The sequence below is a fragment of the Anser cygnoides genome, chromosome 2, assembly GCF_040182565.1.
Source record: "Anser cygnoides isolate HZ-2024a breed goose chromosome 2, Taihu_goose_T2T_genome, whole genome shotgun sequence".
NCBI classification, from domain to species: Eukaryota; Metazoa; Chordata; class Aves; order Anseriformes; family Anatidae; genus Anser; species Anser cygnoides.
Genome location: NC_089874.1, coordinates 120546608 through 120560175, shown reverse-complemented (window position 1 = coordinate 120560175; position 13568 = coordinate 120546608). Strand labels below are relative to the sequence as shown.

The following is a 13568-nucleotide window of genomic DNA, read 5'->3' as shown; positions in this document are numbered from 1 at the left end:
CAAGGTATTTGAAAGCAACAGAATTGATCCCTATTTCTTTTGCTCCTCATTTAGAAGAATAAATGTTATATTGGTTGAATGTGCCAGTAAAGTAAAACTATAAAACTTTTTTTTTTCTTTTTTTTTTCCAGTAGAAAACCCATACTGTGTTATGGAGAAATAAAATTGCTTTCCAGTCAAAATCAGTTTATTTCCAATTTTGCAATGCCTTTTGAAAATATTCCTTATAGATTTTGGCTCTGTATCTAGTGACACCAGGACTTCTGATATTGACTTCAAAGGAACAAAATTTGATCTTTTTCTGCAAGATGGTCACATGGATTTTCTAGTTGCAGTGTTATACTCTGGCTTCTCAACTGCTCTGACAAAGTGCTATTTTATTTTACACTTTTTAATCATACCTTGAGAATCTTGCACATTATCTCATAAACTGAAAATGTTTTCTCAGCTCTTGTCCAATCCCAGGTTGTGACCTTAGGAAAAAAAAAAAAAAAAAAAAAAAACAGGAAAAGAAAGCAAGTTATTTTTCTTTATTTCAAAAATTAAGTTTATTAAAAATAAATAAATAAATAAATAATCTATCCCTAAAACTTCCTATCTTTTACATCCGCTATGGTTTATTTTGAGCAATAACTACCAGGTACTAGACTGCTGCATCCAGACAGTGCTGAGGAGATATCCTGCCTATTTCCTTGTACCTTCAAGTAGCTTTGCATGCAGGCTGCTCTATACCTGTGCTAGTGGGGGTTGCATTGATATGCCAACATGATACAGCTCTTGAATGGTCTCACAGAGACCCATTCCTCCCCAGTTCTTTACTTATAACAAGTGATTTGCTCTAATCACCTACATTGTTTGCAAAGGTCCAAAACCATAAAACAGAACCCTCCAACCTTGCAGTGTCCTAGACACTTACCATATATATCTTGCAATCTAGGTGAAAAAACTAACAAGAAACAAAACAGGCAAATCTACATTTCCTTTTTTCCTTACCAAGATGAATCTTCTCCTAAATTTCAACAAATTGAGATTTGAATAATAGTCTATTGCTTCTTGTTTTCTCAGGACTTAACAATTGCTTTTAACAGTATCAAATTTAAGCAACTATTTTCAACAGAGATACATAGAGCTTAGTAAAATGATGCAAGGGTACGGGATCACAGTTAGACAAGGTAAAAAGGGATAGATTAATATATTTAATCAGAAAAAGTTCAACAGCAATCTATAAATAACTTTCCAACAAAAATGCAAGAAGGAAAGAGGAGAATTAGTCAGTCTCAATAGATAGAAGAATACACAAAACGGAATAGAAATCGAGGTTCTATATGAAAAAAAAAAAAAAAGGCAGGAAGTAATGAACAATGGCCCAGCTCCAAAGGAAGATAGTTCTGTCATTAAAATTGTTAGAAGAGATAAAGAGGTTGAAGAAGTTTGTTTTTCAAGATTTAAAAATACAAAGCTCTTTGAAAAATATATCATAAAATAGTATCCACAGCATAAGAGGAAAATATTACATAAGACAAATTTATTTTTCATCTAAAGAGAAAATCACCATGAATAGACACAGTATTCCTGAATAACATATGTAGGTTTGGATGCCTTGGTATAGAACTTTCTTGATCAATTCAATTTTGTGATGTATGATAAAATTCTGTCCCTAACTAATTTTTAGGTATACAGGCTATTAAAATTGAATCTCTTTTGAGGAAATTAATGTCAAGAATTAAAAGTTCAAAATATGGTGTCATCTATTGGAATTTTATTTGTTTGCAGTCATCTTCAAATACACTTTTTACCATCTTATTGCAATATGGGTATTAAATAAGATATCTAATGAAGGAAGTGACAAAATACTGAGAGTCAACAAGTTATGTTTGATATAGAGTGAGGAAGTGAAAAAATATTGGAAATATACAATCCTTATGAATGAAGAAGCTATTTAGACAAAAGACATGTAAAATATTTTTGTCAAAAAAAAAATAAATCTACTTCTACTGTGGACAGAAAATGAAATGAACTTTTTCACCATGATCAGAGGAATGGGGAGATGAGTCTTGCTACAGCTCCACTGAGCCCAAAGCACCAGCTATACATGCTGATGTCATATTGCCCCATCACAAAAAGTAACTCCAATTCCTGCTGAAGCACAGAGACACTTGAAGCTTTGCTTAAAAGCTCACCGAACTCCCCTTTCTTCAGTAGTCTTTCCTGCATTTCCTGCATTTGCATTTTTAAGGGGACTTCTGAGGTCAGAACAAAACTCCTTCCATATAAAGATATGTGCAAAGCAAAAGCAACTGTAGAATTAAGAAACTCATAGAATATTCATATATTGTTTGCTCTGTTCACTTTTTTTTCTTTTCTTAATTCAGAAGCTTGAATAGCAAGAGAAAAGGTGTTAGCAAGTTTTTCTCAATTGAAGTTCATTTTCTCTGAAATTTTCAAACTATAAGAAAATGAAACCCATCAGACTCAACACACTCAAAGGAGAAAACGTACCAAGAAATGTCAGAAAAAAAAAAAAAGAAAGAAAGAAAGAAAGAAAAAGTAATTTCTATAAAAGGTTTAAAATGCAAATAAGATGCATTAGAATTGCTCATGTATCTGAACATGGAAAGTAGAAGTATTATTGATCAAATAAATTAAAAAACGGTGGGGGAGGCAGCATATATACTATTTAAACACATGCCTCCCTAATGTGTTACACTTTGGCAGAGACCAGGGATATAGTTTAATTTGATTTTCTGGTTAAAAAGTTGGCACATCTCTGTTCAGAAACAGCTTAATCCAAGGAGCTTACATTGCAAATATAATTAAAAGTGTTTTTCTTCTTATAATAACACTTTATGCATTCCATAATTAGAAGCTATGAAACTGCAGCATTGAAAGTTTGCTCTTAATCTTTTGTAATCCCTAGAAGAAATGAACACACATACCTGAAGAATAGCAAACATAACTAGGTGTAAATGTTTGCATGTAGAAAGTCATTTTAAAAGGCCTGCTGCAGTAACTGAGAAGAACATTTTGCTGGTCATGTAAGTGTGCATTACATACATGTGTTTTTAAGGTACTTCTATACGAACCCTTCCTCAGTTTGTCCTTTAAAGAGTGTATTTGTCATTATTGTTCCCTCATACTCCATGAAGAGAAAATAATTTTCTCTCTGTTTGAAGTGTCTTCCTATTTTAGAATAAGAACCAGAATCTGGTTAAAATAAAAAGTAAATAATAATAATAATAACAATAACAATAATAACAATAACAACGTTGTGCTTGCAGCTCATCTGAAACAAGACCTATAAATTCTTCAAGGATCAGTGCTTTGTCTCATAAAGCAGCAGATTGCCAGAATGGTTCACAGCCCTATTATAAATATGTTCTTTCCATACCCATTAATCATCACCCATTGTTACCCATTTATCCACCAGCAACACATTGCATCTGGAAACTAACAATAGAAATAATGTAAGATAATACTAGAAATAATATAATAATGTAATAACATAATTTCTCAGTAAAGAGTCTTGCAGTTTCTTCCACAGTGCTTACAAAAGACTAATTCTCTTTTGTATTCAACAGGAGTACTCAGCATTGTGTCTAGAAGGGAGGGCTCTTTACTTGACAGGCAGCGAATGCCGATGTAGATGTACCAAAGTCAGGAAGGCTGCTTTTGAATTAAGGTGCTTAACAGAATAATCTGTCATTTTAATCTGATCCTGAAAAATATCCACCACCAAGAGCCAAACTCCCTGTGCTAGTGATGGGAGAGACAAGCTCCCATACTGATGGGAGCTACCAACACTGAATACATGAAGTTTTCCTTTCATATTTACTTTCATTTTTCATGTCTTTACTATGTTTTTAAATACCTTCTAAACAAATAAGAATAGTGACTGAAGAATGGTATGAAGACTTGTAAGCTACCTTTGAACTACTTCCAACATGAAGGATGTGCAATCTGGATCTGGACAATGCAGGCTTTAGCAGCAGACAGAAAAGTCACCCAATAAAAAAATGAATTCACACTACTATCCCCATTGCCAATATGGTACTGTTAGTGACTCATTAGCCACTGGCTTAAAATTTAGCGAGAGGATATCTATATTTACTGAGGCTTAGATGTACCATAAAACTGTGGAATGAAATTGCTGAGTATGAGACAGTAGTTAAAATTTTGCACCGTGTTCTCAGTCAGATTCCAATTAATATATTTAATGTAAACTGTTTCATTTACTTCTCTGCTTTCCTTTTGGTGCTGCCAAGCTGCATAAAAGTTATATTCAGGATAAAATCTACAGACAGAGATGATGTTTTGCAAGCCTTGCCATTTCCACAGCATGCAAAAAGCTTTGGTATTACCAAAAATTGCAGCAGTTTGCCTTTAGAATTATAGTTTAGTTTAAATGTTATCAACTTGCTTCAGGCTTATTCTGCCTGCCAAAGGGAAATGAAAAGCCCCTTTTTAGCACAAATAAATCTCTATTGTATTTTTCTAAGTGCTCAGATAAGTAGGGGGAAAGAAGTGCTTGTTAGGTGCACAGTCATCTAATGAACAGTTATTTTCTGTCACTTTTATACCACATTCCCTGGAACTCTTCAGTGCTGGAAGTGCTGCAATGCCATTAGGTCAATGAGTGATATCTGAATGTGAAAGCATTGCAGATGTTACATTAAACTATTTTATTTAATGACATTTATGCCCACTCAGCTTGAGAAATATACTTACTGGAGGTGCCATAAATTTATACAGCGAAGATCCCCTCAGTGCTAGAAACTTTGGTGTGTACATTCGATCCTGAAGGGAGTCTTGTTCCCGTTCTTCCGTCCAGCCCATGTAGACTATCTGACAGAAAAATCAATAGTGTTGACAAATTCCTCAGACATTTTCTTCAAATCAATTGCAAATATTTCAAGCAAGTAAGCTGATGTCTGTCAAATCTTACAAACCTTGAACCACTGCCACAATGTGGTATATTGGCAGTTCACTTACAATCACGATTATATAAAGAAAGCCTGTTACATCAAAATACTTCAGAACTATTTATTGTGCTAGCAACAACAAAAAAGCTAAGCCACATACCTAGCAGATGTCTGTTGTCTCTATTATCTCATTAAGAGCTCTCTGAAGTAATTCTAAATACTTGCTGACAAATCACATCAGAGGAATTTAATGCAAGTGAAATGTAAGGAACCACTAGGCAGGAATGCAAAATCAAGAAACTCTTAAAAGTTTTCAGATACAAGACAGACAGATAGATACATGGGATCTTATTTTATCTTATATCGATAAAGCAAACATTCTGGAGCACATATTTTGAACATTGTACTGATTGAACGCATTCAGAATTTAATTATTTTGGAGTATTGAACCTCTTTTGCTTCAGCATAGTGAATTAACAGTGTTTTCAGGCATTCAGTTTTGAATGGTGCTAAAAAGTAGTCAGAATACTGTTAACTCTTATCACTACTTGCAGCTCTTCAGAAACAGATGTACAAACTAGGATTCATTCAAACCCATTTTAGGATCTAATTCCCTACCTATCCACCTATTAAGTTTGAGTAACTTAATATCAAATCCTTAAGGTAGTATGTAGTAGTAAAACATAGCAGGAGTAATTATTATGCCAGGTTCTGGAGAACATGTGAACAGAGTAGACACGTCATAGAAATTCTGATTTATAAACATGCTAATGAATAGTAACAAACAACTTGCAGTGTGCCATGTGTACATTCCTTTTATAGAAAAAAGAACTCGTATTTCATACATTGCTACAAATGGAATAGGTCTACTTTTAAACCTCTTTGTGAAATTGATTTCTACATTAATTAGGTATGGAGCATTCTTTGTCTTAAATGACCTGATATTCTGTGTGTTCCATAATGAAAATGTAAGGATATCAGTTTAGCAAAAATAATTACAATCATATTAACAGTCAATTAGTTAGTAAGCTTACCAATGGTATATATGTACTTAAATGAATATATTATGTTCTTTTGTAAGGAAATCTTGTATGTTGCATACTTTTTAAAAAGCAATTTACACAAGTTTATTTCATTGCTATTGAGAAGAGGGTTTTCATCAATAATTCTGCATGGAATATACATTAAAATAGATTTTTCTTTTTTCTATTGGATGTTATTGCATATTGGAAATTAATGGCTTTTTCAAATCCCTGTGTACAAAGCCTGCACTACTTCTCTCTATCAGAGTTTAGTAAGTATTTTCTGGTCTGTAGACAAACAGGGAGCAGGTCCATTCCTCTAAGAGTTACAGCAAAACCTAAACATTTAATTCAATTGCTAATAGCAAACATTAATACTGTAATATAATCTTGGGTTCAATGCCTAACATTTGTTTAAGTATCTGCTGGTTCAGTGACCAAACAAGCTTGTAAGACTCAAAAAAGAAGACAGCCATGCCTCAATACTCAAGAATTAAGCAGAGTGCTCAACACTACATTATCATGCAATAACAAAAAACCCACATTTTCTGAAATCTTATTAATTCCTAAATGAAAAAATAATCAGAAATACAACCTGACAGTTACAATAAGAGAAGTTTTAAATTATTTCAGTTCAATGTTTATTCAGATTTCCCTTATTTCTGCTGTTTTTTGTGTTAATCAATGCAAGAAACATACAGAGACCCATCCTTCTGACTTGCTATTAATATGTAGAGCTTAGTGACTGAGAGGAGGAACATACAGGAGTAAATTTAATATGAAAATTGTACTACTATTTACAGAAGTTTGATACATTTTCCTTCTGCAACTGGAAGAGAATGAATGGTCTCTAATTTCTAGGAATTAGGACATCTATGCTTTGAAATTAATTAAACTGAATTGATTCTGTGCCATCTTTGATTTGTTTCTTTAAAATTGGACACAGTAAGATATCATCTTGCCTGATGATACTCCATTTTTGAAAGTTTCTACTTCTATCATCAGAATAACAGGTCACAATCACTCATGCTGTGCAGATGCATTGATATTTCACATTTGATTGCCTTAATACTAAAGCAGCCACGAAATTTAAGGCGATTTCTCCATTTGATATTGCTCTGTTGCCTCTGTAGATCATGAGGAGAAAATAGACTGATTTTTCAGACAATCTGCTGCACTAAGGTTTTATTAACAAAATGCATTTTCCTTCAGACTAAATACCTAATTAACTATTAAACATACAGCAGAACTGTTAAGCAAAGGCAGTATGATTGTAATTAGAAAAAAAAGTGGTTTGAATGCATGTGTATATTCATGTGTGGATTAAAATAATATGGATTAGATTCTGGAAAACAGGACAAAACTGAACAAAAACTTGATAACTATTTTAATTGCATGCTCCTAAAATGGTCTAAATTTATCTAACACACTGAACTGAAGTTAGATAAAATACGCTAGTTTTTACATAGTCAAGATGAGAAACTGTTGATAACTGAGATAAAATAGAGACTACATTCTTGAGACATTTATGTTACTGATAAATATTTTGCCTTCTAAAAAAAACTTTGACTATTAACAACCTCAATAAAATTATTTACTTGGAAAGGCATCTGAACTTTTCAAACTCATGGCTCATGAACATATATATTGAAACTGTCAATGAAATTTGACTTGGGAAGTTGAATTTGATGAGATTCTGTCTAAAAATAAATGTTTATAACCATGGATACATGACGCATGTGAATAGACAGAATGCCCATTTACGTATTTAAAAATGAGGCTAGCTTTTTAATCATAGAAATGTTTCTTTGAGTCCGTATGAACTGCTGATCATTATCAATGAAATTGGGGAGGAGAAATCAACAGACCCAACAAGTTTTATTTGCAATAACATTCCACTTAAAAGACATTTTTTTCACAGTCCTGGTAGTTTCTAATTTACCTGCAGCAGCTCATTTCTCAAAATCAAATGGTGACGCAAATTAGTTAATGTAGAGGCTGCTGGTTCACTAACAAAGATTCAGTAAGTTATTATAGTTTATGAGCTAAATCACGTACAGTTGAAATAATCTATATCTATATGATAAATAAAACAAGACACTCTCTTCAGTCAAAAATCCATAGTCTCCTAATTTAGTATGTATTTACATCACACAGACACCCCAGTCAAGAAAGTAAATAATCCACAAGTTGCTCTCCTTCATATCAGTAGAAAATATTGCTAAAATGTCTTAAATAGCCTTAACAAAAATCTTTTATATTTTCAGAGATTTCTCCAGAGTTTTAACACAAATTTTATTATATTTTAGGAAGAATGGTAAAAAGAAAACACAAGAATTTTTCCTCAAAATGAAAGGTAAAATTTATGTGATTTTAAATGAGAGAGGACATTCAAAGATCAGAACAGACGTACTGACAGCTTTTTATTTTGGAATTCTCATATTCATACTCATATTACGTGAAACAATGCTGTAGGGCAACAGGATAAACGTGGAGTCAGAAGACAAATTAATATGTCAGACAACACAGGGAAAAAATATGATGAGGGATGAGCAACTCAGATAATTCCTTCTATCCTGATTTTAATATCCTTGTCCCTATGTGATAGTCTCAAAATTCATTATAGAAAATTTTGAGCAGAAAACAAAACAAAACAAAACAAGAAAAACACATTAAAATAGAAATAAAAGTGTGAGACTAATGCAGTCATTGGCAAAAGAGTCTTACATTGAAAAGACCTAGGACATTTTTTCAAAAGTAACAGAAGAATTAATGGTAGATAGTTTGAATGAATGACAGAAAAAAGTTGTTCAACTGTAAATATAGCCAAAATATCTCCTATGCTATTTTTAAGTTTGTGAAGAGACTGGTGATCTTTCAAAAAATACTTTTTTTTTTTTTTTAATTCCTCTTAATTATTTTCTATCTTCTTCAAAAAGTCATTTAAAATAAAGCAGTATGCATATTAAAAATGTCAAGTAAGAAGAAGACAAATAGCAATGAAAAATTAATTTACATATGATTCAGATTAGATTTAAATTAATTTAAAGTATCATTGGCATCCTTACGTTTTGTGACAGATAAACCTCATTAAAAATCAACAGTTAGAAATTAACTATTTTTTGTTTTAATTGCAAATAGACATGGTCCTGGGCAACCTCCTCTACGTGACCTTGCTTAAGCAAGGGGTTGGACCAGGTGACTTCTAGAGGTCCCCTCCATTCAACCTCAACCATTCTTTGATTCTCTAGAATAAGAAAAATTACCAATGCATAAAAATGTAAAATGATTGCTTGCAAAATAATTTTTCCTTTCAGTGCTTCTCTGTTAAATCTCCTTTCTATCCTATGTGTTTTATCACTGAGAAAGATCACCTTCATATCTTAAATATCTATGTAATAAAAGATTATTTCATGTTCACTCATTATTCCATGTGAGATTATAAGACTAAACATTTATTGTACCATCTAGTTTACATTCTATTCTACCATATAGTTTAATTTCCTTCCAGTAAAGAACTCAGGTCTTCATCTTCTTACCAGACCAGGGTTAAATATAGGTACTCTGTTTTCTGTTTGGTTTTCTCTCTCTTTTTTTTTTTTTTTTTTTTTTTTAAATCATCACATAAATTTAAGGAAATATTTAGGGGTTTTAAAATAGAGTACCAGAGAAATCTGAAAATATTTCTTAGTTATGGAAGATTATTTTTCTTTATACTCCATCTAATGGAAAACTGATAATAGAAGACTGAAAACAAGTAGTATATTTGCCTTTTAAACGTAAAAGATTATAATGAAAGTGAAGACAGTTGTTTAGGATAACAGACCTAGACTGGAATTTGTTATTTCCAAGGCAAATGCTGCACAGAATAACACTCTAAAAGGAACTTTGCAGATATCTATCCAATATTAACAACCTCCTTCACAGATTTGAAAAGTAACGGCTACACATGGAAACAGGACAGCTTTCTGAAGAGGTAAAGATCTGTAATTTGGTTTTCCAGGTTCCTTATAATCTTCTTCATGTCATAATCTATTAATCCAGGGTAACATTTTATCTCATCCATTCAATTCACTATCCACTGATATATGTTAATAGCTACACTCATTTTTCTTATTTAAGACTAAGTATCTGCTTATTGAAATAAATTCTTCTAACGATAAAGTCAATTTAAACATTAATTGGGCAACTGTGTGTCTTTGTCAAAATGTCAACATTAATGTTTTTTTTATTTTTTATTTTTTTGCATTCCTTGAATTATTCAAACCAATGAACAATTACTTGGATTTTAAATTCATTACAGTTTGAATTAGTTATTTTAGTAGAGTTGACTAGCATTTTAGAAGTATGGCTTTTCTTTTGCTGAAGACTTTTTCCAAGAAAGACCTTATGCAGCTCTTTTTACAAAGATAGATTTTTGTGTAAATAGCATGAATTAGATACTATTTCATTTATTATTTATTTATTTATTTTCTTCAAAGCACCTCATTTCTTGTAGAGAAGTCTCACTTCTTGTAGAGACTTCCCTTGTTTACCCATCACATCACTCATCTTCAGAGCAATTTAACACAAGTTTAACACATTGCTGAGCAGGTGCACTTGGCTGCCAGGTTTATCAACCAGGAGCGTTGGTCCCACTGCCATCACAGACATTTTACAGGCCACTTGAGAAGCTTCAGGCCTTCTCTGACACTCTCAACAGAGCAGCTCTCAGCAAATTCTTTAATAGTGAGAAGATCTCACGCAACTTGGCTAAAAAACTACTATGACACTGTGACACTGTCATCATTCTCCTTCCTGCTACTGTAGCCAGTAGGATTCTTTTTTTTTTTTTTTTTTTTTTTTTTTTTAACTGGGAAAAACACCGTTTATACATGGTCTTATTTGAATGTCTGCTTATTCATTTTCACTTATTAATTTACAAACAGGCCAAAATAGGGCTATAAATTTTAATCCAGGGTGACTGAATTCAAAACATAAAGCTTAACACTCAGGTGGCAAGAAAGTAAACATCATCTATTCTAAAGCCCACTAGTCTGACTATATTTAGGACTTACATTTTGATTAATGTGATTTTTTTTTCCCCTCCTAAATGTACACAGTATACATGTAACAAATTTTTGACGCTCTAAAATATAAATGATAAAATAAACAAATATTTCAATCCAGGTGGAGGGTGTGGCCTCTCCTTTCTCATGTAAAATGGGTCACATTCATTTTTGTCATGTCAGGGTAGACTACTGAAACATGCTGAATGAACAAAAAATCTGAACATTACAAGTCACTAGACAGTGTCTTTCAAACTTTCTCATGGTGCCAACAAGCGAATAGCAGTGACACATTCATCTTTCTCAGGTACAAGTGCAAATGAATCACTTATGAAAAGATTTATTATCATTCTTAACTTACCTTATGAGTAGTTTTCAATTAGATTTCAATGCCCGGTTCCAGATATTGGTTTGATTTCCATTTTCTGGTTCTCTGACAAGGACTGGTAGGCAGAACTTGGATAGGACTGGTGGAATTTAGGCTACCTGGCTGTCTCTGTGAGATCATCCTACCTGTGCAGCTGCTTTGCTCACATCCTAAAAGCCTGCTTACTGAGCTCCATCCAAGATGCAAAGGAGAAAATAATAAATATGGGAGAACCCCGAATGTCTAGGTCTATGGAAAATATGTGGTAAGGGGTAATGTTTTTCCAATGTCCCATTTTTGGTAACAATGACTTCACAAGACCTAACTACCAAATATTTTATACATTTGTGGGATCAAATTCTGAACCATTCATGAAAACAGCAGTGCAGACATTTGTAAGTATACATAACTGTTTAGGCTTAAAATAAAATGCTTAAGTGCTTCATCCTCTGATGAAAGCAAAATCAAAATTCCATGGAAAATGTTATTCATTGGGTGAAGATTATTAGGGAGCCAAAATTTAATTTACATTCTTAGTCATTTAAATGACAACATGTACAAACTGAGTAAAAGAGCTACTAATGTTTGAAAAATGTCTTTTGCTGTTTATACTGAGGAAGCATTATTTTCTGTTTTATCTGATCACCAAAAGAAAAAGACTTCTGTAAGCTTAAACTGTTCTTAAGGGCTCTCAGGGTGCACAATTACTACTCCTAGAATAATAAATATGGAACAAAATCTCCAAAACAATTGAATAAATTTAGACTAGAATTACACTGCCTTTCATTCATTCACTCATTCATTTTTGAATAAGAATTCGATGCATGTAAATGAAAGAAGAAAAAGTCATCAAGGGGTGAAATTTCATTTTCAAATGTACAAATAAGTTTTCTACATTTTGAATGAGAAGAGTGTGACTGAAGAAGTAGAAGTAGTGACAGGTTTTTTTTTAATTAGTTTGTTTGTTGCCATTATCAGCACTGTGATTTTGCTTTATGAAGCTCTGAGAAAGAAGGTCTGTGAAAGGTCAGGTCATGGTTAGTTGAATTTATTTATTATGAAAAAAAAAATAATAAAAGTTCAAGGAAAGTTGATAGTTTTTTCAGACTTGACTGCATCTATGGAAGGACTCTATTAATTACAACAAGATAAGACACTATTTTAAACCAATATTCACATGCTCAGGAATGTACATAATGAAGTAATTATTAAAACCAATTCAAAAAATAATAATATTTATAATGCTTCAAAGATTAAATACTACTGCAATCAGAAACATGATGGCAAATCATATGTGACATTGTTGGGTAGTCAGCATTTCTCTACAGCTATTAGTGGGTACAGATATTTATTTATAAGCAAAGCTAGTTATTTAATTTTCTTACTAAACTTTCTGGGCTTCTTCTCCCGCAACCGTCAATCAGCACACAGCAGCAAAGTTTACTAAAAGAAGGGAGTTTGCTAATGAAGGAGTTTTATCTACTACTGGATTGTTCAGAAACAACTGAAAGCCACACAGATCTCCTATAGAATGTGCAAATCTCCAGATAATAAGTGTTTGGTGGTTCCACAGAGTACAGTTTGGGGGGCCAACTTTACTGATGCCAGTTAATAACATGCAAAATAAAAGGGCAATATAAAAAGTTAATGTTCAAAGCAATAATGAATCACTCCCTAATGTAATTTTATCATTCACTAACTATAACAAATAATCTTTTGTCTAATGAATTCACAGTTTTTAAGATCATTAAGCAATAAATCTAATTAACCTTAATTTCCAAATAGAAAAATATATTTGTCTTGATATGCAAAAAATGAGCAATGCAGTAAAACTTCAGTTTATGTTTCAATTCTTACCATGTAATGAGAAATTGTAACCAAATCCACAAATTTTGCTTATAAGGATAACATTGTGTTTCCTTCCTTAAGAGAAACATCAGACAATATTCTTCCTTTAAGGTAAAGATATATATTTATATATAAATAAATAATCAAAAATAGGAGGAACAGAACACAAAATTCTGAAAGCAAGTTACTTTCCTGAGCATCTTGATTACTTTCTACTACCTCCATAAGACCAATAGAAGGGATTGATTTTTTTGTGTTTTTGTTTTGTTAATCATTAGCCTGAAAAACTGATTTAAAGTAAAAATTCTAGACAATCACCCAATTTTGTCACATATAAAAAAACACTAACTGAAAAAAAATATTT

General features: G+C 32.3%; 1 protein-coding gene across 2 annotated transcripts in view; it reads right to left on the bottom strand.

Moving 5' to 3' along the window:
- Window positions 1-13568, bottom strand: part of SNTG1 (syntrophin gamma 1) — a 371706-nt gene that overhangs the window by 51560 nt on the left and 306578 nt on the right. For both annotated transcript variants that reach the window (XM_048072405.2, XM_066992987.1), the window contains 2 exons: window positions 4726-4842; window positions 402-473 (listed from right to left, as the gene is read on the bottom strand). In XM_048072405.2, the coding sequence (XP_047928362.1) occupies window positions 402-473; window positions 4726-4842 (189 nt within the window). The remainder of the gene's footprint in view (window positions 1-401; window positions 474-4725; window positions 4843-13568) is intronic.